Source organism: Parus major, chromosome 22 (genome assembly GCF_001522545.3).
Source record: "Parus major isolate Abel chromosome 22, Parus_major1.1, whole genome shotgun sequence".
Classification (NCBI taxonomy): domain Eukaryota; kingdom Metazoa; phylum Chordata; class Aves; order Passeriformes; family Paridae; genus Parus; species Parus major.
In genome coordinates this window covers 3,683,929-3,707,589 of record NC_031790.1, presented here as the reverse complement: position 1 = coordinate 3,707,589, position 23,661 = coordinate 3,683,929, and the positions used below count along the sequence as shown (strand labels likewise).

At 52.5% G+C, this 23,661-nt stretch overlaps 3 protein-coding genes across 13 annotated transcripts in view; 2 read left to right on the top strand and 1 right to left on the bottom strand.

The window, feature by feature from the left end:
• NSD3 (nuclear receptor binding SET domain protein 3) overlaps positions 1-9,952 on the top strand; it is a 35,956-nt gene extending 26,004 nt beyond the window's left edge. For 5 of the 9 annotated variants that reach the window (XM_033519427.1, XM_015648670.3, XM_015648668.3 and 2 more), the window contains 8 exons: positions 96-298; positions 743-855; positions 1,279-1,548; positions 2,597-2,713; positions 2,812-2,953; positions 3,215-3,321; positions 3,641-3,845; positions 4,581-9,952. In XM_033519427.1, coding sequence (XP_033375318.1) covers positions 96-298; positions 743-855; positions 1,279-1,548; positions 2,597-2,713; positions 2,812-2,953; positions 3,215-3,321; positions 3,641-3,845; positions 4,581-4,822 — 1,399 coding nt within the window. In that variant the 3' untranslated portion in view covers positions 4,823-9,952. Of the gene's footprint in view, positions 1-95; positions 299-742; positions 856-1,278; positions 1,549-2,596; positions 2,714-2,811; positions 2,954-3,214; positions 3,322-3,640; positions 3,846-4,580 lie in introns of those variants that run through there. The other 4 variants (XR_004500080.1, XR_004500082.1, XR_004500081.1 and 1 more) reach the window with 2 other exon arrangements.
• On the top strand, positions 5,257-13,915 carry PLPP5 (phospholipid phosphatase 5). Of its 3 annotated transcripts, none has more exons than XM_015648721.3 (7): positions 5,257-5,367; positions 10,175-10,283; positions 11,762-11,852; positions 11,963-12,026; positions 12,305-12,429; positions 12,849-13,019; positions 13,325-13,915. In XM_015648721.3, exons 2-7 carry the CDS (start codon positions 10,179-10,181, stop codon positions 13,492-13,494), a joined length of 726 nt encoding a protein of 241 aa, XP_015504207.1. In that variant the 5' UTR covers positions 5,257-5,367; positions 10,175-10,178; the 3' UTR covers positions 13,495-13,915. The 3 variants fall into 3 exon arrangements, with proteins under 3 accessions (XP_015504207.1, XP_015504206.1, XP_033375319.1); XM_015648720.3 differs by lacking the exon at positions 5,257-5,367 and adding an exon at positions 9,946-10,091; XM_033519428.1 differs by lacking the exons at positions 5,257-5,367; positions 10,175-10,283 and adding an exon at positions 10,311-11,175.
• Positions 13,916-14,413: 498 nt separating this feature from the next.
• On the bottom strand, positions 14,414-23,660 carry DDHD2 (DDHD domain containing 2; the record flags this gene model as incomplete). The annotated part of the gene is made up of 17 exons (XM_015648663.2): positions 14,414-15,879; positions 16,116-16,227; positions 16,495-16,657; positions 17,027-17,191; positions 17,275-17,377; positions 17,457-17,612; positions 17,706-17,828; positions 17,922-18,017; positions 18,195-18,314; positions 18,434-18,504; positions 18,864-19,072; positions 19,579-19,714; positions 20,191-20,280; positions 21,192-21,312; positions 21,590-21,679; positions 22,227-22,417; positions 23,504-23,660. Coding segments are annotated over 16 exons (2,082 nt in total), but the record flags the coding sequence as incomplete, so codon positions are not given.
• Position 23,661: the final 1 nt, after the last annotated feature.

Sequence of the window (23,661 nt, the reverse complement as noted above, 5' to 3'; positions counted from 1 at the left end):
ATGGAAAACTGGCTTTTATTTCTCAATCCCATTGGGGAAACTGGGAAGCTTTGGTTCAGGGAACTTACATTCTTCTTTTCTCTCCTACTCTGCAGGTGGTGGCCAGCAGAGATCTGCAATCCCAGGTCTGTGCCTCTCAACATACAGGGCCTCAAACATGATATCGGGGACTTCCCAGTATTTTTCTTTGGTTCACATGACTACTATTGGGTACACCAGGGCAGAGTTTTCCCTTATGTTGAAGGAGATAAAAGCTTTGCTGAGGGGCAAACTAGTATTAACAAGACCTTCAAGAAAGGTAAAATCAAACAAAGTTTATAGTGGTTTATGACAAAAATTCCACGTGTTTGTGTCTCCATCACCACTTAACCTGCATGGGAATATTATGTGACTAGTGTTCTGTGTTCACGTGAAATCCAAGCATTGTGTTGATCCCTTGACTGCAGATAAAAATGTGTTTAAGTGCCTACTCATTGTGTGTTGTTGTGGGCCAGTTCAGTGCTTCCACAAACGGGGAAATGTTAAGATGTTCTTGGGCTCTGCTGCATGGGATCATTGTTCAGTATTTTGGTACCTGCTGAAAGTACCTGATGATGAATTGCAATAACTAATTTTTACCTTGTCTTTTCATTAATAGAGTTCTGTTCCTAGTCTTAAAAAAATAAAATTAAATAGCTACATGTACATATTTGATTAGCAGCAGCTGGGGCTGATTGCTTTCTATTCTGAATTCCTTGCACAGCACTTGAAGAAGCAGCAAAGCGTTTCCAGGAACTGAAAGCACAAAGAGAAAGCAAAGAGGCATTGGAAATTGAAAGGAATTCAAGGAAACCTCCACCCTATAAACACATTAAAGTGAGTTGGCCTCTTTCTTTTTTATTTTTATTCAGTGTGTGAGGAAGTTGCCCTGTGCATGATGCCTAGAGAAGGTGTGGCTGCCCGCTCCCTGGCAGTGCTCAAGGGTGGGCTGGCTGGGGATCAGAGCAATCTGATTTAATGCAAGGTGTCTCTGCCCGTGGCAGGGGTTGGGACTGGACAGTCTTTATGGTCCCTTCCACCCCACACTGTTCTGTGATTCTCAGTTCAAGGTGTTCAACAGTGGGAGCCTAAAGAAATTCACATAGATCATTTTGCCATTTCTTTCACTAATCTCGTGTTGTGTTTTACAGCACCATAAAACACAGGATAAAATAATTGGGTTTTTGCCCTTTCATGTCAGTTGCTGACTGCATTCCCAGTGCGACGTCCTCATGCTTTGTTTCCCCTTTTGTTCCCCAGTCCAACAAGGTGATTGGGAAGGTTCAGATCCAGGTGGCCGACCTGTCGGAGATTCCGCGCTGTAACTGCAAGCCGTCTGACGAGAACCCGTGCGGGCTGGAGTCGGAGTGCCTCAACAGGATGCTGCAGTACGAGTGCCACCCGCAGGTGTGCCCGGCCGGGGAGCGCTGCCAGAACCAGTGCTTCACCAAGAGGCTCTACCCCGACGCCGAGATCATCAAAACCGAGCGCCGCGGCTGGGGCCTCCGCACAAAAAGGAGCATTAAAAAGGTAGAGTGGCCCAGGACAAGGCTGTTGGCAGCCACCAGGGTGGGTCTGGGTGAAAGCTTTGCACTCTGCACCTGCAGAGAGTGAGCTGTGATTTAACACCTGCCAGAGCAGAGTGTAATGCATTGGTCACCTTGTATCGAGGTGTCAGATATGTCCCAGCTTTTCTGATTTTCCTTAGGAAACACTATGGGCCTGGAAGGCTGCTTTTCAACTATTTAGGTTTAAATTAATGGGTTTAGCCGTTAATTTTATTAAACTCAGAACTTTTTAAATCTGCGTTTCATGAAAACTGTGTTACTGCAAATGTTCTGAGTTTGACTACTGAAGCCCTAATAAAAGTGAAGAATGTAGCGAAAATACTTACTGTATCAGCTCCTGTTTCCTGAGGAGCCCATGAATGTTGTCACATTGTTTTCTGTGAAAGAAGGGTGAAGACAACTGTCTTGTGTACTGAATGCAGGAACAGGGCTGCTCTTATTCTGCATGGGTGTATTGCTTGGGCAGCAATTACCTGGTGCATGTGTGGGTGTTAAATATCAGCAAAAGCAGGGAGCAGTGTCTGTGGAAAGCAGGCCACATAACTGTCTCAGTCTCACCTGAGAAGGTGGCCTGAGAAATGATGAGGAGGAATTAAAACAATCCTCAGAGACAGAAAACAGCCTTGTAGGTGCTGTTTGTCAGTTTTTGTTGTCTTGCAAGAGGAGGTGGAGGGGTGGTGCACCCCACTGACCAGTGATGGTGATGTGTTAATTCACTGACCAATGAGACTTTTACCTTTCTGTACTTCCATGTATGAGTCAATAAAGAAGATCTGAGGTGATAAACCTCCCTCTCCTGTTCAGCTCACAAGGGAGTCTGTGTCCTGCTTCTCTCCATTCCCAATAGAGTGACAGTGCTCGTATTCACACTGTGCCTACTAAACCAGTAAAGTGTAACACTTTTTGTGATGATTAGAGTCTTTTTTATAGGAAATGCTTTTTTCTGTGCTGCTTCCCTTTATCATTGGGATTAGGATGCCTAGATTTCTTACTTCTCATTTCTTCTGCAGGGTGAATTTGTGAATGAATATGTTGGGGAGCTGATTGATGAGGAAGAGTGCCGGCTGCGGATCAAACGAGCTCACGAGAACAGTGTCACCAATTTTTATATGCTAACTGTAACCAAGGTGAATATCGTGTCTTGTTTGATAGCAAATGTCACTCAGCAGCAGGAAACCTCTTTGCTTTGTAAATAATAAACACATCTTTGTGTTTTTCCTTGAAGGACCGAATAATAGATGCTGGCCCAAAGGGGAACTACTCTCGTTTTATGAACCACAGTTGTAACCCAAACTGTGAAACACAGAAGTGGACAGTGAATGGTGACATCAGAGTTGGACTGTTTGCTCTTTGTGACATCCCTGCAGGTAAAAGAATGGCACCATTTGGCATGTTTGCTTTTGTCTTGCAGTGGCCATGTTCCTCACTTAGAATTAGAGTTTTTGTTTTGAAGTTGTTAATACCAGTGAAATGTTTAGGAACTTTGTCATTAATGGGAGTGGAGATGATACATAAGGTTCCAGTTTTCACAGGGGTCTCATGGTAACAAATGCTAATGAAATGTCATTGTCACAAGCCTGTCTTCCTTCAGTGTCCCTCTGGGTGAACTGTTTTTCTTTAAATCTTAGGAATGGAGTTAACATTCAATTACAACCTGGATTGCCTGGGCAATGGCAGGACCGAGTGTCACTGCGGAGCAGAAAACTGCAGCGGCTTCCTGGGAGTGCGTCCCAAGGTACATGGATGAAACTGGAGCTGCTCCTCCCTAATCCAAAATAGGGCAAATAGGGTTTTGATTTAATTCACTCTTTAACCTATCTAACACTTTTTACCCTTAAAAGTCTCCAAAGATTTTATAGCGTGGCCCGCCATGCTGTTGTGTCTGGTGGGAAGTTAATTCAGGAACATCTGAATGAGCACTTCTGGCTCTTAGAGCTTAAAAGCTATTTTAAATGAATTTTATTTAAGGAGAGTTCATGCAAATAATAACCCAAAACTGACTTGAATGGCAGGGGTTTATAAGTTACTCTGTGTTGTGATTTTCTCCTTCTTAGACAGCATTTGCAACGGCAAATGAAGAGAAGGTGAAAAATGCAAAATTAAAGCAAAAGAAACGGAAAATAAAAACAGAACAGAAGCAGATGCATGAAGATAACTGTTTCCAGTGTGGAGATGGGGGAGAACTGGTCATGTGTGATAAGAAGGACTGTCCCAAAGCATACCACCTCCTATGCCTTAACCTGACTCAACCACCTTTTGGTAAGAGCAGTCACATGGCTCCTCCTGCTCAGCTTTTCCTTCCTGCTACAGGACAGTGTTGGAGGTGAAATGTTCACATATATAAAATACAGTGTTCACTTGCATTAAATGCAGTATTCATTTGCACTAAATGCACCAAACTTGCTTTTGCAATACCATGCACTTTTAGCAGTGCATCAGGGGACTGTTCCTGAATGGAACAAAGGCTTTGTCATATTGTTTATGTTGTTCCTGTTCCTCTCCTTGAGTCAAACTTCCTCTTATTTTGATTGAAACACGAGCATCATCTTGGTGTCCTAGCACAAGCAAATGACAGTTCAAACAATGACAAAGTCAGCAGAATGTGTAGGGCTGACCTAAAGCTTCCTTTGGAGGTACCCTCTGAGGAGCACAGTGTGCAGGGCAACGTGAGATGCTCACAAATCAGGAAAATGTACAACACAAACTCTGTCTTGCCAGGACATTCAGTGCTTTGAGCCAGGGAGATAGATCTGACTGTTTTAAGGTCTGGTTGTGCATGCAGTAATGTTCTGGGCCAAGAGAGACCTAGAAAATCCAAAATAGATCTGTGTTCAGTCAGGTTCTTGTATATGAGAAGCAGAAACAGCAGCTGATTGTCCTGAGCTTTGTTTGCATTCGTCTGAGCAATCCAACACAGAGTGAGGGTTAAAGGCCGGTGCTGTCTGTGAAGTGCACTAATTCCAGCTTCCTTCCTCTTTCTCCTCCCATCCTCAGGAAAGTGGGAATGTCCGTGGCACCAGTGTGACATCTGTAGCAATCCTGCCGTGTCCTTCTGTGAGTTCTGCCCCCATTCCTTCTGTAAGGATCACGAGAAGGGAGCGCTGGTGCCGTCGGCGCTGGACGGCCGCCTCTGCTGTTCCGCACACGACCCCAAATCTCCTGTGGCCCCCGAGTACTGGAGCAAGATCAAGTGCAAATTGGAAGCACAGAATGCTGTGGAAGAGGCAAAGGAGTGAATTTGGTTAAAAACAAACACGGGAGGGGAGAAGAGGGGCAACAGGCGATGAACTCAGATTGCAATGCCACACTTGTCCTTGGAGCCAGCACGTGTGAGCTGGAACGGGACCATTGACCTGAGCGAGAAGGACCAGGCAGTAGTGTTTGGTTTTTGTTTGGTCTTTCTTTTACCCTTGAATGTGCTACAGCAGCTCTTACTGTTGGAAACAAGGAGCGTCTTGGCCTTTGAAGAAAACCGTAAACCTTTTGACAGTGAAAAGAATATTCTGTTTAAAATAATGTTCTTTGGGTGTAGAAAGCAAAACATAGCCACATATTTATTTATTTAATTTTGAAAGGGTTTTGAAGATCTGGCTTTGATCAGTCATCGTGTCTTTAAAAACAAAACAGCGAAGCCAACGTAACTTTTGTGTCTAGTTTATGGAAAGAGCAAAGCCTCTCCCCTCTGTAACACTGAGATGCCAAACAGACAGGTGTGGGTGTCAGACCAGGTGGCTCTGAAATGCCTCTGTTCCAGTACTTATTGTTAAAGGCATTGGAGAAGGTAGGTTGTCTCTCATGTTTACTTACCAATATTATTGGGAAGCTTTTCCTGTGAGAAATCAGGTGTGTGACTTCTGGGAAGTGCATATAACACAAGGTCTGGCAGTGGGGAGAAACGCTGGCTCCTCGCTCCAGAGCTGCCTTGGGTGTCTGCAGACACATGCAGAAATTCAGAGTTTACTTGCACAGTGGTCATTCCTTTATCCCACCTATTCTGAAAGCCCATCCCAAGCAGGAGAGGCTCCCAGCCTCAGTCACAGCTGAAGTCAGTCCTGCCAGTGGGTTCATCATCTGCCACATCTGTGCTGGTTTGGTGGCAGTTCTGAGTGTCATTCTTCAGTCCTGCCTTCTCAGGCTGCCCTTGGCTTCAGGGGGACGTGGGCACGAGAGGGACCTGACCCACGTCCACGTTGGTTTCCATGGAATGTTAAGATTTTCTTGCTGAGAGAGAGCTTCTAACTTCAATCTTCATTGTTAATGGAGCTGAGGAACATCTTGGCACTTCCTCAATGAACAGGGTATTTTGTGTCTGGGTAAGGGGCCATATCCCAGCAGCCAGCTGATACCTCAGGAGTGGTTCTGTCTTGGATTTCCTCTGTTAATCAGAGAGACAGACTCCTTCAGTGAGGCTTTCAGAGAGTGGCTCTCGCTCCAGAATTTTTGTAGGAAATCTGTATTCCTCCATCTTTTTGTGCAAGGAGCCACGGGGCACTGGTTTCCCCAGGCTGGAGCTAGTTTTGGTGACTCTTCCCCCCAGCCCATGATCTTACCAAGCACTGTGTCTCCCCTCCTGCCCTGCTATAGCGAGTACTTCTGACTTGTGTACTGGTAGTAGCTGCTCCCTGCCAGCCTTTGTTCATGGGTACTGAAAATAATTGAGTGTTGCTGGCATCTGGCTGAACTGAGCCTTGGAATTAAGAACCTTGTCTCTAGAAAACTGCTTACAGAAACCTGTGGGAACACGGAAACTTCTCAGATCTAGAAAATAGGCTGAAAAAGTCTCTGTGGAATTCAAAAATGTCTTGCCTCTGCCTGGTGTCCTCATCCTCAAATTGATGTAAAGGTGGAGTTTTTTGTGTGTGCAATGGTGGGGTGATACACTACAGTCCCTGAGCAGCTGCTGTGCTGTGGGCTCTGCCCAGAGCTCCTGCCCACTCCTCTCCTGGGGTGACAGAACCCACAGGTTCTGGGGCACTCCTGGGGCAGCAGCTCTTGGGATCCCTAAAGCACTTCCTGCTGTGGGCCACGCTCCAGCAGGGTCCAACACTAACCCTGCTGGAAAGCAGTGCTGGATTTTGGTATTTTTAAAGAAAAAAAAATTACAAAAAGGATTTTATTTTTCTTAATGTTTTGTGTGAGAAATGTCTTTTTTTAAGCTCTTATTGAGGATGTTTAACCTTCTCAAATTCCAAACACAGCTCTTGCTACCACTCTGTAGGACCTGAGGTGTTCACTTTATATTAGGCTTGATAATGTTCAGTGATTTTCTCTGAAGTCAGAGCGTTCTGATATTGCAGATATCAGCTGATATATTATATATATATATGTGTGTGTGTTTGTGTGTGTATATATATATATATATCAGGTATGTTGCTGATATCGTGCTGCTGTGTGAGTGCACTGACCTGCTCCCTTCATTCCGTGTCTGTGGTGACCTGCTGAGCAGGGGGACGTGCTGTGGCAGCACCAGGACACCTTGGGAGCACCAGACAGGAGCCACAGACTGCCAGTGGCCACCCTGGTCATGCTACAGAGCTGTGCTGGGGCACAGGGAGGGCACAGAAGGTTTAAAACTTGTCAAATGCTGTGGTGGAGGGTGCTGCTCCTGTGCCACCTGCTGTCCTTGTACACTTTGTGTTCAGACTTCTTAGAGATGCTTCTTTCTTCCCACCAAGAAAGGATTCATAGCAGCCAATAGCTGGGCTTGGACTCAGAAGGGAAAACAGGAGAGGTTGTTCAGTTTGTGAGCAAACCTCTGAACTGAAGAGAAGGTGAGTCTTTCCAAAAGCTTTAATGTTGGATGAGAAAAGGCCAGTTCAGAGGATCTTGGTGACTGCAGGGGCTGTGCTGAGTGCCAGACTCAGATGTTAAAATGCACATTTTAACCATGTCTTTGTGAAATGAGTAACCAGAATGTAGTTGCTTAGTGCAGTTCCTTTGTAAGGAAAAGATTGCACAGCTGTTGTGATGGATTGGCTTCAGCAGAGTGGGAGGCAGCTGCTGAATTCATTTGTGTGGGCTCCAAAACAAGGAATCTTGGATAGCTGGGTCATTTCATGCAGAGACCTAGAGGAAATCCACAGAACTGGTGATTTTGGTGGAGAACTGCAGTGTGCTGTCCCAGCACATTGTTGTTCCTTCATGGGAACAGACCAGTACGTTTCTCCCTTTTGTGTTAAGTTTTTGGGGTGGCCCCACACTTCTGGTGACCTCCTGCCTCCAGCTCTGGCCCCTGGGCAGTGCCTGAGCTGCCCTGCCCAGGGAACATTTGTGGTTTTCTGGAGCTTGTCCTGTGCAGCTGCACCTGGACACGGTGCAGGCATCCTGCAGCCCTGGGCCACAGGAATCCAGGATCAAGAATTCCACGATTCCAGTGGTGCAGAGGCTGGTTCCACCATTCCTGAACACATAGTGCAAGCTGTTGTAGCTGTCAGATTATTGTATAGACTTGTCCTGTCCATAGAGTGTTGAAGGCGTTTGCAGCTCAGGAAGGAAATTTTGTGGGCAAATCACCTTCTCTGGTCACCACATGGTCTTGGAGAATCACTTCAAATGGAGTAATAGGGCTGGAACGTGGATTTTTGGCCTTTCTTCTAAAAAAAACCCCTTCTTTTATCTTAATTTCAGGATAGAATGGGAAAGACACACTTACTAGACATAATTATCAATGAGCATAAAATCTGTATATATTGAAACTTTACAGAATTAAGTGGGGGGGAGGGTGGGATGGGGGTGTCCGACGCTGGTACGGAGAAGTCACTTTAACATGGAAACCTCTGCCTCATTGAATTCAGGGTTTAATGTACTTGAAGCTCTGCGGTTCCTTTTACAGCTTTTTTTATTTATACATGATTTTTTGTATACTGCTTTGAAAATGTCCTTGACTTCCCCCAAGTTCTTTCCTGCTCCCGCTGTACAGTGGATCCGTGGCAAACAGGAGGCTTTGGAAGCAGCTGTCTCGGAGGTTCCCCGGGTGTCGCGTGGGAGACGGCAACCTTGGAGCGATGCTGTCCCTCTGCTTCCCGTTCCCATCAGCTCTCCCCACCGTTTCTCTTTGTGTAGCAAAAACATTTGCACTTACGATACACTCCTACACGTTGGATGTGTTCCCAGTGTTGTTCTGAGGGAAAAAGGAGAAAAAAACAAGACAAAACAGGAAGAAAAGCAAAGCTGTTCCCTGTGATACTGTGTGAGCAGCTTAGGTCTGTGTTCCCCTGGGAGGGGTCTCGCCGCTCCAGAGCAGGAGGTAGGGAGCTGGAACTGTGCTTTGCGCAGGGGATTTCTGTCATTAATGTGAATAAAAAAGGGAAAACGTGTAAGAATTTGCCAAAGCCATTCACCACTCCCTGTGCCCCAGGGCTGTTCCCTCCCTGTGCCAGGGGCAGGGGCAGGCGGCTGCCTGGGGTCCCTGGGGAGATCCCGGCTCTGGGGGGTCCCTGCAGCCCCCACCTTGCAGTTCTCTCTTGCTTTTGGGTCCTGGCCAGGCTGGACGAGCCCCTCCACTCCCTGTTCCAGGCAGATCTGTGTCTCATTTCTGGTGTCACTTTGCCGGCCCCCGGGCTGATCCTGTCCCGTGGGGGTCTGGGGTTTGCGTTCGGGGGACCCGAGGACCCCGAGCCGTTCGTCTCCACGCGAGTGATGTTGCACAACACAGATCCCCACGGATCGCTCTCCATCCCCACGTGCTCTGTAAGATGGACCTTTGTAGAGTCGTTATTTCTGTAGACTTTGTTTATCTGTAACAAACTTTGTAGATTCTGTGAAATGTTATTTTAAGGAAATCACTCGAGTCTTTAATAGCAAAGCATCGATATTCACCGAAGTCGATTCCGAGGAGTTTTTGGACGCAGATGCAGCCCTGACACTACCGAGGAGTGTCTGATTCCACGGGGCATTACTGTATCATGACTTGATGTTGCCGCATAGACTTTGAGATATCCGATATTTTGGGGGGTTTGTGTTGGCCTCTGTCCTCTTGCATAGTGTGAAGCCTGTAAAGCTGGTTCCCTGTACATAGATAGCTCCTGTCCTCTAGGTAGAGCGTATCGAGACTTGCCTGTAATATTTTAGCTTCTTACTGACTGTGTGTGATGGTAGAACATGTAATTTTTGTACATTCTATTTACTGAGATGTTGCCTTTTTTTAATTTTATTTTACAAATACTCTGGAATTCAGATGTCGTTTTTTTGGGTTTTGAGTTGTTTTTGTTTTGTTTTTTTTTTTGTTCTTTTGTTTTTGTTTTACCTTTTTTTTTTTCCCCTTTTGCTTTTCCGTGAGGATTCCTTTGGAAAGGTTTTTAATGACATTCCACTGATCTGAAATTTTTGCTTGAGGTTGACTTCAATAAATCGTTGTGAATGTTGCACTGCTGAGATGAGTCAGTTCCGTGTCGGGGCGGGGCGGGGGGATAGCGGTGCTCGGCTCCGGCTGCGGGCGGTGGCCATGCGGCGAGCGGAGCTGGCGGCCGAGGCGGCTCTGCGAGCGCTGCTCCTCGGCACCTTCGGGTGTGTGTGGGACCCCCGGGCCCTGCCCTGCCCTGCCCGGCCCTGCCCTGCCCGGCCCCGCTCACCGCCTGCTCTCCTTCCAGGCTCATGGAGTTCCTGCCGCCCTTCCGACGCGTGCTGCAGCCCGAGGAGATGTGGCTCTACAAAAACCCCTACGTCGAAGCGGATCACGTTCCTACCGTCCTCATGTTTGTAAGTTCAGTGGCTTCGTGCCGTGGTTTGGGCCGGAAGGGACCTTAAGAGATGGTTTTGTCCCTCCCAGCAGCCCGAGCCCCCCCGCTCCATCTGGCTGTGAACAGTTCCGGAGCTGGGGCAGCCGCAGCTTCTCTGGGCAGCCTGTGCCCGTGTGTCCTGCGTTTACTTTGGTTTATTCTCAAGTTACAAGCTCTCCTTTTAAAGCGAGGCTGCTGGCTGAAGTGCTGCAGCACCTGCAGCTCCTAGTGCACGCTGCAGAAAGTGCAGGATCTCGCATCCATGTGGATAAATAGCTGCAGGGAGCGGCTGCGAGGACGGAGCCGGGCTCTGCTCAGTGGGGGAGAGGCACAAGCTGCACCGTGGGCATTTCCACCTCAGCACGAGGAAGAACTTTCCTGTGGCTGCTCAGACAGTGGGAGTCTCCTTACCTGGAGATACTCACAGTCCATCTGGACACAATCCTGGGTGCTCTGAGGAGCCTGAGCAGAGGGGTTGGACTTGCTGGTCCCCAGTGCTCCCTTTCTACCCATTCTGTGAGGTTAATACCAACTAGGCTGAACAAACAGGGATTTTTGTCATATTTTGAGACTTTCCCATCCAGGGTTGCCTTTGGGATTTGAAGCTCAGAAACTGAGAGGACTTTGCACTGTTGTTCATAATCCATTCCACGTCTGAATTCCTGGGTGCCTGGAAGATAGCACAGCTCTCACTATCAGGGAGTGTTTTCCTTGCAAGCAGCTATTCTTAGCAGAGATTTATTATCATTTTATTGTCAAATGTTTTCCCAAGGGCTCCGGGATTGGTTAGAAGAGTTTGACTAATTCTGTGTTGGATTTCCAGGAGAGAGCAGTGTGCCAGAGGGGTTGGCTCCCTCTGTCCCAGATGTGAGGTGAGGGGCTGTGGCTCTTGAGCTGGCAAAGGGCAGGTGGGATTTTCTGCAAGAGGTGGCCGCTGACCATTAAGGACAAAACCTTGGCATAGCATTTGGAACAGGCATTGTAAAGCAGGACATGTGGCAGAGCTCAAGTGGGAACAGACTCCATGGGAGCGTGGTGGGGATGTCCCGGGGTGAAATCCCGCAGGGCTGAGATGGGGGTGATGATAACTGGCTGCTCTGAATCAGCAGCTCCGGTGCTTTTGCTGACAGAGCGCGGGTGCTGCTGACAGAGCGCTGATGCTGGGGCTGCAGGGAGGGGAGAGCTGAGGTGCTGTGCCTGGGGACACCCCCAAAAACCAGCCAGAGCAGCACTCTGCCAGAAGAGCTGTCTGAGAACCAAAGGGTGTGCTGGGCTGATCAGGGCCTGATGCAAATCCAGGGGCTGGGGGATTGTGTGCTGATGGAACTGCAGAGGACAGATTGCCACTTGGCTTTGGGGAAGGGAAATGTACTCAGAGTCTTCTTAGTAACTGCTCTTGTGTTCTGCTGAGACCTTAAACCTGCTTCACTGACACCTAAAATTCTCCATTTTGTGCAGTTCATCGCGTTTCTGTCTCCCTTGTTGCTCATCATCCTGGCAAGGCTGTTCATGGGTGCCGACCGCGAGGACTCGAGGGAAGCCTGCCTTGGTGAGCTCCCCCTTGTCCCAGAGAGAGGCAGCTTGAGCCCTGCCCATGCCTGAATGCGCTGCACTTTCAGATGGGGATGGTGCTGATGTGACCCTTTTGCTCTCTCTCAGCTGCCAGCCTTGCTCTTGCCCTGAACGGGGTTTTTACAAATGCCCTGAAGCTCATTGTGGGGAGGTGAGCTCTGGCTGGGCCCCAGCTGCGCCGCGTGGGGAGGGTGGGGGGAAGCAGGTCTGCAACAGCCAGATCAGGGCCAGGAGCTGAGCTGGGCCATGCTCAGCACACATGCATTTTTCTGGCTGTAAAGCCAATTTAGAATTGGAAAAAACACTGGGGAGCTGTCCCAGCCATCATTCAGATGAGCTGGGGAGGTTGGCACGGGCAGCTCCCTGCTGTTCCATGGGTGCTGGGAGTGCCCACACTTCAGGGCCCTGAGCTTCACTTCCCTGTCCCAGACCACGGCCTGACTTCTTCTACCGCTGCTTCCCCGACGGTCGAGCCAACGCCGAGCTGCTGTGCGCGGGGGACAGCCACAGAGTGACAGAGGGCCGCAAGAGCTTCCCCAGCGGACACGCGTCCTGTGAGTTCTGTGTGCCTCCTCCTGCTGCAGCCCTGGGCAGCACCTGTGGGGAGCAGCACCCGTGGGGAGCAGGAGCCGTGGGGAGCAGGAGCCGTGGGGAGCAGCACCCGTGGGGAGCAGCACCCGTGGGGAGGGCAGCTTGCGTTTGCTCTCCTGCACCCCACAGCTTTGGCTGCGTTCCTTGGCGTGGTCAGGGGACTCTGCAAAGCGATGGGGTGAGAAATGTGGTCCAGAGCTGTCTGTGACCCTGGGAGGAGGGATGTGTGCCAGGTACCTGCCTCTAGGATCCATCACTCGCAGCTGGTGCTTCCCTTGGCTCATGGGAACACACAGACACCTCTCACAGCAGCAGCAGAGGGTGAGGGTCTGGCAGCAAAGCCTGAGCTGTTCTGAACCAGCATTGTTCTGTTCTCTTCCAGTTGCCTTTGCTGGCCTTGCCTTCTCCGCCTTCTACCTGGCGGGGAAGCTGCACAGCTTCGTTCCGGGCCGGGGGGGCCGGGCCCTGCGCTTCTGTGCCTTCCTCCTCCCCCTCTTCCTGGCCACCCTCATCGCCGTGTCCCGCACCTGTGACTACAAGCACCACTGGGAAGGTGGGTGAGCATCGGCTGGGGGGGCTCAGCACCTCAGCAGGGCACTCCAGGCACGGGGGCTGTGGTGCCACAGAAGTGTTCAGAGCCCCCAAGAGCAGCCTGGGGTTTCTGTTTTTTCACTCCTCCAGTGCCAATTTTGGTGTCACCTGTGGGGAGCTGATGCCTTGCTCTGTGGTTTTGAAATCCCTGCCAAGCTCGGGTTTACAGCCAGGTTATGGATCTAGCAGAAAAGCTGCTGCTGAGGAATTGATCCCAGGGCTTGGGAGGGTGAAGGGCCATTAACTTTGCTCTGCTTTTACCCACAGATGTGTTGGTTGGCTCAGTGATGGGCTTGGTGCTCGCATACCTGTGCTACAGGCAGTACTACCCTCCCCTGACCGACGCCACGTGCCACAAACCATCTCTGGCCAAGCCCAAAACGCTGCCAGCACATGAGGAGAAGCCTCCAGCTCCCAACTTCCCCATGAACATCTAGTGATGGGCTGTGTCCTGCAGGCTCCCTGGATGCCAGGGCAGGGCAAGGCTTGGGGCAGGCTCTGGTGAGGATGAACCCCTGGGCAGGTGTTCCCTGCCGAGCCGGTGAGTTTCCTGCCCTGGCCCTCGTGTTTCATTTCACTGAGTTTTGTAGGCCACCCCCTCTTGAGGCTCGCTGTGGAGCGAGGGAGGCACTCAGGGTGCCAACCTGCAGGGCTCTGAAGGTCCTGAACAGGAACTGGGAAAACGTGACAACCCAGTGCGCCCAGTCTGGTGTTCTGGAGTTCTTGTGTACAGTCCAGGAAGCACCACTGGTCACCTCCCTGCAATCCAGCCACCATGTCCCAGCCCTTCTCCTGGGAAATCAAATGCAGGACACGAGTTTTTCTAATTTCCCAAATAAAGGAGTTTCATTTTTGTAATGAGCTGTGGTACCAAAACTTTATTTCAAGGCTTGGGTTGTTGCTTCATAAGCCATTTCCTCTGGTGTCTGCAAGTGTTTCTGGTGGGTGCTCTTTCCTTGCAGCTGTGGTATAGTTTTAAGGAGATGACAGCAGAAAATGAAGTGGTGTCAGAGCATCCCTGCAGCTGTGTGAGAGTGTCCTGCACAGGTGCTGATTTCCCTGCCCATGGTCTGTCTCAGACAAGGAAGGGCAGAGCTGCTGAGATCCAGGGCCAGCTGCCTGGCAGGAGCTCTGTGAGCAGTTTGTCCCTGGTCCCTTCAGAGACAGCTGTAGTTTCGAGTGTGTGTACATGCAAACACCACAGGTGAGGCAGCAGTGAACTCCACCAGCTGCAGTTTGGACCCTCTGTAACTCTGCAGCTTCAACAGAATTATAGAAATAGCTTCACTTTCCCCTAAAACTGCACATGTGAATTTTCCAGCCCTTCCTTCTCCCCCCAGACATGCACACACCACAGTCATCTACTTATTTATTTTGGCTTTTACTGGAAAAGACATTAACATTTAAAATGTATTTAACTTCTTTTTTTTTTTAACAAAGTGCGTAACTTAAAAAGCTGATCATTAGTGTCCCATGTTAAGACTTTCCTACTCCCATGAGACCTTATCCAGCAGTTCAGGTGCTGACTGAGCAGCTTGGCTGTTCCTGCAGTCAGGTAAAGAACAGCTTCTGTTCCTTGGGAGGGGAGGGAGGGATGGAGGCTGCAAACAAAACCCTTCCAATAGTGCAAACAACAGACAATGGAGGAAAAACAAACCAACAGGCTGGGGGAAAAAAAGGCTCCTTACCCCATGCAGGGCAAAAGTCAGCAGGAAGGAAAGTGGTTTGGCTCTTCCAAAGGCTGCACAGCAACACCTCACACAGCACTGGAGCCCCAGCCCAGGCACTGAGCCAGCCCAGGGGCTCTGGTGGCCAGGGAAGGATCACAGAGGCTCTCCAGCCCTGTCCCCCCCCAAAAAAGAGCTTCAAGGCAGGTGCAGACTGAGCTGCCTACAGAGCTGGTGTCATTCCTGCAGTGTCCAGACCCTGCTGGATCCGGGCTCCACCTCTGCTGGCTGCGTTTTGTACTTTTAAAGCTGAAAACAAGGACTTGGAGCGTGGTGAGCACGAGATCTCCATCCTCACCCGCCAGCCCTGTGGGACAGCATCGCTGCTCTGTGTCCCTGTGGGCACAGGGGGCTCACACTGTGCTGGCACTGCCAGCAGCAGCTGCTGCTCCCCAGGCTGGCTGGAGCTGGGGCTGAAGCTTTCCTCAGAGCAGGGCCACTGCTGGGCATGGCTTGCTCGGTGCTGTGGGGAGCCCCTTGGTTCCAGCACGGGCTGGGTGAGGGTGCAGAGCTGTCACCACCAACACACCAGAGCAGGGAGGAGCAGGGGGCAGCCCTGCCTGGCTCGGCCCAGGGCTGCACAAAGCTGCAGTGCAGGGACACGGGGGTGGCTGCTGGGCACATCCTGTGCCCTGGGCTTTGCCTTCCAGCAGCGCTGGCGTGGCTGTGCTGTCAGCAGTCAGAGATCTCCCTTGCTCCCAGGCTGCTGTCGCTCTTTCCACTCTGTGTTTAAGGCTTTTTCTGCTCCTCAGGGTCCTGGGCTGTGAGTGTCCTCATCAGGCCAGGCACAGGGTCAGGAGCAGGTGCTGAGCCTGGACAGCTCGTCTGCTGCAGTGCTGGAGGAGCTGCTGTGGGGACTCACAGGAGGAGGGTTAGCATTGCCACAGGGAGTCACTCTACAGGTGTTATGTGTGTTTGAGCAGAAGTGTTTTTCCCTTGACAGTTTTCCCCCTACCCAAAATGGAGGAAAATCCATCCTTCTCTCCAGGCAGCAGCAGGTACTTGGGAAGCAGCATGCAGGACACGGCAGCAGAGGAGAGAGGAAGGCAGAGAAGAGATCTGGACTTTCCTGGTGAGTACTCAGTGGGATTGGACCTAAGAAAGCAAAAGGAGAACAGGAATAGCTGCAGTGAGGCAGCCAGAATCCAACCTCCTGCACCCTCCTGCTCTGATTGTGCTCGTGTGCAGGGAAGAGGAGCCAAAGGTGCTGGCAGGCCAAAGAAGAAAGCTGACACAAGTTCCTTGCCTTGGGTATTACTCTCTCAAACAAAGCACATCTCCTCTGAGGTGTCCTAAGAAATCCAGCTGGGGTTTAGGCAAAGGTGACTTACAGCCAGAACAGCACAGGTTGGTCACTGGCTTCCTGGTAAAGGTTGATCCAGTGTGATGCCTTGAGTCTGGTAGATCTCCTTCAGAACCAGCAGAACAGTGTCCTCTGACTCCCTGCAGGAGGAGGACATGGGAATCAGAAGGGAATTGATTCCTTCCACTCTGTCAGGACATCTCTGGGGTAGATGCAGATGCAGGGAGCACAAAGGCAAGGAGAAGCACAAGTCTCCCTCTGTCCATGCCCACCCTCTGTGTGTCACAGACAGGAGGAGATCTTGTTCCCTTGATTGAGGCTTTCCTTACTACACTGCCTTTGAAACTGATGCCATTCTGCCTCCACACACGTAAATCTGAAGCCCTGAGCACCACACAGACACTTACCAATAGCAGAGATGCCCCTGGAGTGCAAACAAGTACTCGTTGAAGCTCTCTATTGGCTTCTCCTGCAGCACGTAGTCGATGCGGTTCCCTCCGTTCAGCCTCCCCACGTTGATGGGGGCGGTCTCTTCCTTCACTGCTGCTGGGGGCTCCTCTGCCTTTGTGTCTGCAGGGAGGAAGAGCAGCGTGGTTCAGCCACAGGACACCAGCAGCCATGACAATACAACAGCAGGGCCATTCCCTCCCTTCACCCCTCTGCAGCTCACACAGGGGAGAGGCAGCTGCTCAGAAACAGCAGTGCAGGGGTGACAAACTCAAAATGTGGTGTGGTGTGCTGAGACACGCCCTGCCCCCAGAAAACAGCTTCATCAGGTGCTAAGAGGGGAAGGCCACAGCATCTGGGGAGAGCCAGGTGCCTCCACAGCCCAAAGGCAATCCCTTTGCTGGGCAGTGTGGCTGTGGAGTCCAGGCACACCACGGGCAGCTCCTGAGGCCGCATCCCTGGTTCCCCTGCCCTGTGCACCCCACCACAAACCTGGCTGCTTCTCAGTGCTGGCCTCTGTCTCTGCTTCGGCCTCAGTGCTCCCTGCCTCCAGGGCCGGCAGCGGGGCGCGGGTGAAGGACTGCCAGGCCACCCGCAGCGAGCCCAGCAGGTTGTTCTTCAGGTCCACGCTCATGCGGGTCAGCCCTTCCTTCAGCTCTGCAAGGCAGGAGGGGCTGGCTGTGGGGCTGGGGCTGCAGCAGCAGCCCTGGGCTGGGGGACAGGGGCTGCCTGTGCCATACCGAGGTGCATCCTCTTCCTGCCCTTGTGGTGGGGCAGCAGCATCGGCTCGAACTCCAGCTCCGGGACGATCATGGGCTCGATCCGATACGCCACCGGGTCAAACTGCGCACAAGAGGGGGACAGTGGCCAGGGCTCGTGCCCCACGTGCCCCACGCAGGACAGCTCTGGCTCTTATACCCACGGGGTGGAAGATGTTGAAGAAGCCTTTGCAGGTGGGCAGGCTGTAGTTTGGGTCGATCCGCTTCACCCCTCGCACTGTGAGGAACATCCCAATGGGAGAGCCAAAGGCAAAGAAGATGGTGGGCTTGTAGTTCAGCTGGGGGTAGTTTGCAGAGACCTGGGAGAGGAGGATGTTCACATTGCTTCATGAGACAATCTCTGTGCTGCTGTTCCAAGGGCTCTGTGGGTGCAGCCACAGCTCAGCCGTTACCTGTCCCAAGCCAACGTCCCGGTATTGGCAGCTCCTGCCATCCTCCGAGCCCTCCCCATGCTGGGATGGGGACCCAGGCTCAGCTCCACGGTCACTGTGCCCAGGAGCTGCTGAGCTCTGATCCTGCAGCAGCACAAAGGGATCCTTGTGTCAGAGGGATGGGTTGGGATGGGATGGGATGGGATGGTGTGAGCACAAGCCATGCAGAGAACAAACCTTCCTCTCTGTCCTGGAGCTGATGTAATGGAGTATTTTCATTCTTGGCCCTAAGGGAATTCCCATTTCTTTAAGGTTTTCCTCTGTGCACAAGAACTGGAAAATAAGCAAGGCTGGTGTTAGTCCAAGAGCAGAAGTGTGGTGGTGTCTTTTTTAGGGTTGTGTTCATCCTCAGAGATGTTCCATGTGTGACTCAGTAATAGAAGATGTGCAGTGGTGGGATGATGGGGAAGAAAAGCAAGGAGTCACAAGTAAAACAGGGAAACCTCTTACCAGTGCTTCTCTGTCCATTTTCTCCTTCTCAAAAACATCACAATACTCAAACAGCTCCAGCTTCTTCAGGATTTCTTTTACTTCCTCAATACCCCCCGTGCTTGAGGTTGCCCTGGAGCCCTGTGAACAGGCCCAGAAGGGATCATGCTCTCTGCTCACCAGTTTTCTCCTGCACATGTTGTTTTCTCTGCCCCATCCCCAGGCAGCTGCAGGAGGGAGGGGTCAGTGACCTCCCATACCTGTTCACAGAGCTCATCCTCCTCGGGATCAGCCTTCTGGTTTGTCAGGAGATCAAACAGAATGAGTGACCCTAGAAACCAGGCATGGGCAGAGATCAGCACATGGAGGGGAAGAGCCCGAGCCACCTCCTTTGTGGGATGGAAGAGCTGCACCCTGGACTCTTTACAGGCAGATAGTGACAGGACAAGGGACAATGGCTTTAAACTGACAGAGGACAGGCTGGATCAGATGTCAGGAAGAAATTATTTCCTCAGTGCTGAAGCAGTGGCACAGGCTGCCCAGAGAAGCTGTGGCTGCCACAGCCCTGGAAGCTGGGCCAGGGCTTGGAGCAACAGGCTCTGGTGGGAGGTGTTCCTTGTGACCCGAGTTGTGTGGCTGCCCTCCCTGCTCCCCTGGCACGCTGACACCCGCAGGAGCGTGAGCCCTCACCCAGGCTGTGCCCCGCGATGGACACCCCGCCCTTGAACTGCGGGTTCCTCTGCAGGAAGAGCTGGTGCAGGCGGTTCATCTCCGAGGCCACCGTGTCCACGATGGTCTGGCAATAGGTGGAGCTGTTGTAGAAGAACACGTCCAGGATGGTGTCGTTGATGAAGTGACGCAGGCGGTTGATGCTGGGCAGCGTGATCCGCTCCAGGTCGCTGCGGGGGAAAGGGCAGTGGGGGCTGCAGCTGGGGAAGCCACGGAACCCCACCACACTTCTGAAGTGTAAGTTCAGAAGAGGATTGACAGAGTCTCCATGGATGTATGCTGTAACCTAGACCCCCAGCTTATGCCCAGACTGAAGGCAAAGCACAGCCTGTGCTCTTCCATTCCAAGAATAAAGAGCCTGTCCTTCCTTCCCCAGGAGCCTGGCCTGCTTTCTGCCCTCGCTGGGGCACTGCAGAGCAGTGCTGCAGTGCAGGAACAGGGTACTCAGTTTAGCAAGGTGTGGATGTCCAGGGTCCCTCCTGAGATCAGCCAGGGAAAGCCTCTGTCCTCAGGATGCTGATGGGAGTGTGCTGTGTGGGGAGGGTCTGGGGGTCCCTGTGTGTCCTGCTCACCCCTGCCCTAAACCCTCCCAGCTTTCCCTTTATTTCCCAGCAGGAGAAGTGGAGTTTGCAGGGCAGGAGCTGCCTGTGCCCCTGCCATCCCCAGGGACACTTACACGTCCACGCCAGTGGAGTGCAGGGAGCTGTGCCAGTTGACAGGCAGGAACTCCACCCGGCCGACCTGCTGCTGCTCCTGGGCCTTCTTGAAGTGTGCCTGCAGCATGCTGAGGGACACGTTCCTGAAATCATTCACTGCAAAACACAAGAACTCTTAGGGAGATCCACCGGGCTCTGGGGCCAGCCCACGGCACCAACACCACTTAATACAATGAAAGATCATTACGGAGAAATCCCACCGGGGTCTTTAATCTGCTGCTGCTCCCCTAAGTCAGGTCAGGGGAGGCTCCGTGTCCTGCCACGTGTGTTCACTGCATTTCCCTGCCCCATCTGTACCTCCTTCACAGGGCAGGACTTTAGTGTGGCAGTCAGGACAAGGGACTTTTAGACATTTATAAAAAATAACTGTTGTGAAGCAGAACTGATGAACAGCAGTTGCCTCAGCCTTTTCAGAAGGAGGGATTTGGCGGCTCAGTGTGTTCTGCTCACGCTGCCCACAGTCAGCAGGTCTGGCCGTGCAGCCTGCCAGCGTGTGGGGCTGGTTTGAGGCTCAGGGAATTCCCATTTCCCAGGGGAGGCTCTCCCTGCCGGGGCTCCCAGCCTGCACCTACCGCACTGCACGATGCTGCGGAAGCGGATGTCACACGCGGGGCCGATCCCGTGCACCACGAACACCAGGTGGTCGATCTGCAGCGGCTCTCCTGAGGAGGGGAGGGGAGCTCAGGCTGCTGAGGAGACAGAGCCCAGCAGGGAACGGACTGTGCAGGACTGGAGCCTCCCACCCTCGCTCAGCCCGTGAAAACCCTTGTTAGTGCCTGGGTTTACACCTCAAGGGCGCTGGCATTTCTCACATTTCTCTCAGCCCTGCTAAATTCAGCTGCCTGGCCTGGGATGGATCTGGACCAGCAGGACAGTGGAGGAAGGGCTGGTGGCACTGCAGTTCATCCCTGCCCAGCCACGGGGATCGTTCAGCACTGGGAACTGCAGGGTCAGGAGGTCTCAGTGCAGCTGCCCCATGCCCAGCCCACCCTATGGGCCCCATGGAGCTGCCTGTCCCAGTCGGCCACAGGTGGAGTCAGGGCTTGTTCTCCGCTTCCCACACACCTCAGTTTGCATACGTGCCTTCCTGAGGGCAGGCACCCATGGAAAAGGGAGTAACTGCCCCATGTTCTCTCCCTGAGGCCTGACTGGGAGCCCAGGGCAGTGGGAGGGGACAGAGCTGACACCTGGCTGCAGAGATGTCACCAGCACCTAGGTAAGTGATAATCCACTGTGTGGTTTTCCCTAGCAGGGAAAGAAACTCTCCTCTCGTACCAATGCAGACATCCAGACCTCAGGGGTAATTTTAGGCACTGCAGAGCTCCCAGCAGCTGTGTCCCTGTACAGGGGCTGGAAGCTCACCACTCTCCCCTGGATGTGCAGTTCTGTGTGTTCACTGACGCTGCAGCTCGCTGGGGCTGGGGAGGTTTCTGAAACCATTTGGATCCTTTTGGCACAAAATGTTTTGATGTGCACTTCAAGGATCATGGGAGCTTCTGCCGGTTTTCCTGAGCCATCAGGTTGGAAAACACTCCACAGGGCTTTGGGTGGTGGAGGAGAGAAGCCAGCTCACCGTTGGGGATCTCGACAGCGATGTTCTCCACTCCTCTCTTCACAGTCCGGGGCCGACCTTGTTCCGTGGGGGTGGAGACCCAGTCATCAGAGCTGGCAACGGGGTGGTAGTGAACCATCAGCTTGGGAACAAGAAGAGCCTGTCAGTGATCCCAGAGCAGAGACAGCCACAGCAGCTCCGGGTGACATGGGGTGGTACCAGACTGTGCTGGGCTGAGCCCTTTGCCCAGAGAGGTGTTAAAAAGAGATGTGAAGCTGCTGGCAGACCTGGCTGCCATTGCCCTCTCCTCTGGTATACAGGCAGGCTGAGTGGAATGCCCCTGGACAAACCCATTTGGAGGGAACAGCACAAAGAGACCCAAGGGGATGTCCCCACAGAGATCACCAGGCCCTGCTCACCTTTGGGTTGTGCAGGATAATGACTTCTCTGTTGGGGGATTCCAGCTTCCTCTTCCACTCACCCAGGGTTACAGCAATCATGTAAGCTTCCTGCAGAAGAGAACACCCACTGTGAGTCAGCTGGAAGTGTGCCCATCAATGCTCAACCTCCTGGGACATTCCCCACCCAGTCCTCAGAATCTCTTATCAACACTTTGCAAAAGAGGCAGAGAAATCAGCTGGAGGAGAAGCAGGGTCATCCCAGGATCACCTGCTGAGAGTGTTTAAGAACTCCCTGCTTTGACAGCAGCAGCATCAGACTTCCCCATCAACTCAGAATGATTTTGTTACATCAGAACAGAGGTTATTGCAAAGACGGGTATTTTTCTATGTCTGTATCTCACCCCAAAGGAGAGCCTGGCACTTCAAGGTGTCATGGAAGGAGGCACCGAGGCCAGATGAGGGCAGGGGAAGGGGAGGCCACGGCAGTGCTCACAGTTACATCAATCAGCTGCAGGAATGCCGTGCCAAAGCCTCTTTGGAGTTCATGTCCTCAGGCCTGACTGGTGCCAGTGGCCTTGGATGGGGTTTGGGACACCAGAGCCAGTATGTGACAAGGGAAGGCTGAGATGGAAACTGATGGGAAAGGTGTGCTTACCTCCAGTTCCTCACTGAAGGATTCCGAGTAGGGAATGAACTTATTGTCCTTGTCCCCCTTGTAGAACCAGGTGCAGCGCCGCACTTCAGCCACCTCCTCCTCCCAGTACACGGCCACGCGCTGCCGCGTCTGCAGGTGCACATCGTACCTGCCCCCCGACGTGGGGACAACCACGCCGTCCTGCTCCTTCCCTGGGGGAAGAGAGGCTGCAGTTAACCAGGAGATCCCATTGATCTTGCCATTGGAGCAATGAGGCTGGAGCATCCCCTTGGGCACAGCCACGGCAGCAGAAGCCAATGTCCTCTGTAGCCAAGTTCAGAGAGCAGTGCTGGGGCATCTGGGCAAGACACCCCAAGTCAGACTTCCCCCAGAGGCAGAAGGTGAGATGAAAACATTACACTACACTTCTCTCTAGCTCAGGCACGTGCTCACGTGGCTTCTCCCTGCCTCACCTGGAGGGTAGAAGTGGAACTGTGGCCCTGGGAAGCACATTGTGTAACAGTGGGGGTGCAGCACGGCCTCCTAAGGGTCTCTAAGCCGTTCCTCTCTGAAACAGAGAAATCTGCAGACCCCAATACAGACCTCCAACTCTGTATTTTCTCTGTGAATTTCGCTGCTTTTTGGGTCTGCCTGTGGGCTGGGCTGGTGGCACAACACCCCGTGCCAGGCTGGGTCAGGGGATGGGCAGCACAGCCTCTAATCCCAAACTTCCTGGGCGAGGGAGGACGGGAGCCAAGCCTTGGGCAATCGGAGCTCTGCCTGTGGCAGCAGGTGGCACAGATGGTGACATGTGGCACACGAGGACCTCAGCACAGGGCTTGGAGCTGACCTCCAATCCTTGCTCCCAAAGCAGGCACGGTTCCGTGCCGCGGGGGCTCTCCCAGCGGAATTCCTGCCATCCTGCTAGCATTCTCCCAGCCTCACCAGACGATGCTCTGCAGTATGATTATATATAATTTAGAGCAGTATCAGCTGAACGGGGTCAGACCATTTGATGCATCCAAACAGCTCAGTTATTGGGAGCAGGCACACGGCCAAAAAAGTCCCAATTTAAAATTCCTCGAGCGAAAATCTAGCATCCCAGCTGGAAAGCCACGAATGCGTCCGGGGAATTTTTTTTTTCCCCGGTACCCAAGCGCACACCTGATGCTCCCCCGTCAGCCTCCCCAGGCCCGTTCCTTAGGGCGGTGCAAGAGCGGGGCCGCGGGTGCAGAAGCGAAGGGCGGATGGGGGTAGCGGAGCCGGGGGCCGGTGCTGCCGGGGGACCCCCGCCCTACCTGCGGCGTGCGCCGCCTCCAGGCGCTCCGAGTCCTGCGCGCTGAACGGCACCCAGCGCTCCCGCGGCTCCGTGACCTTGCAGTAGAACCAGTGCGGCACCACCGGCTCGTAGCGCCCGCCGGGCTCCGGCTCCGGGGGCTCGGCGGTGGCCGGCGGC

Excerpts from the sequence above, each read along its gene's own strand:
- PLPP5 (XM_015648720.3), top strand. The coding sequence starts at position 9,961 with ATGAGTCAGTTCCGTGTCGGGGCGGGGCGGGGGGATAGCGGTGCTCGG. Across the intron at positions 11,853-11,962 it reads CTCGAGGGAAGCCTGCCTTG|CTGCCAGCCTTGCTCTTGCC; the intron begins GTGAGCTCCCCC and ends GCTCTCTCTCAG. Across the intron at positions 12,027-12,304 it reads CTGAAGCTCATTGTGGGGAG|ACCACGGCCTGACTTCTTCT; the intron begins GTGAGCTCTGGC and ends TCCCTGTCCCAG.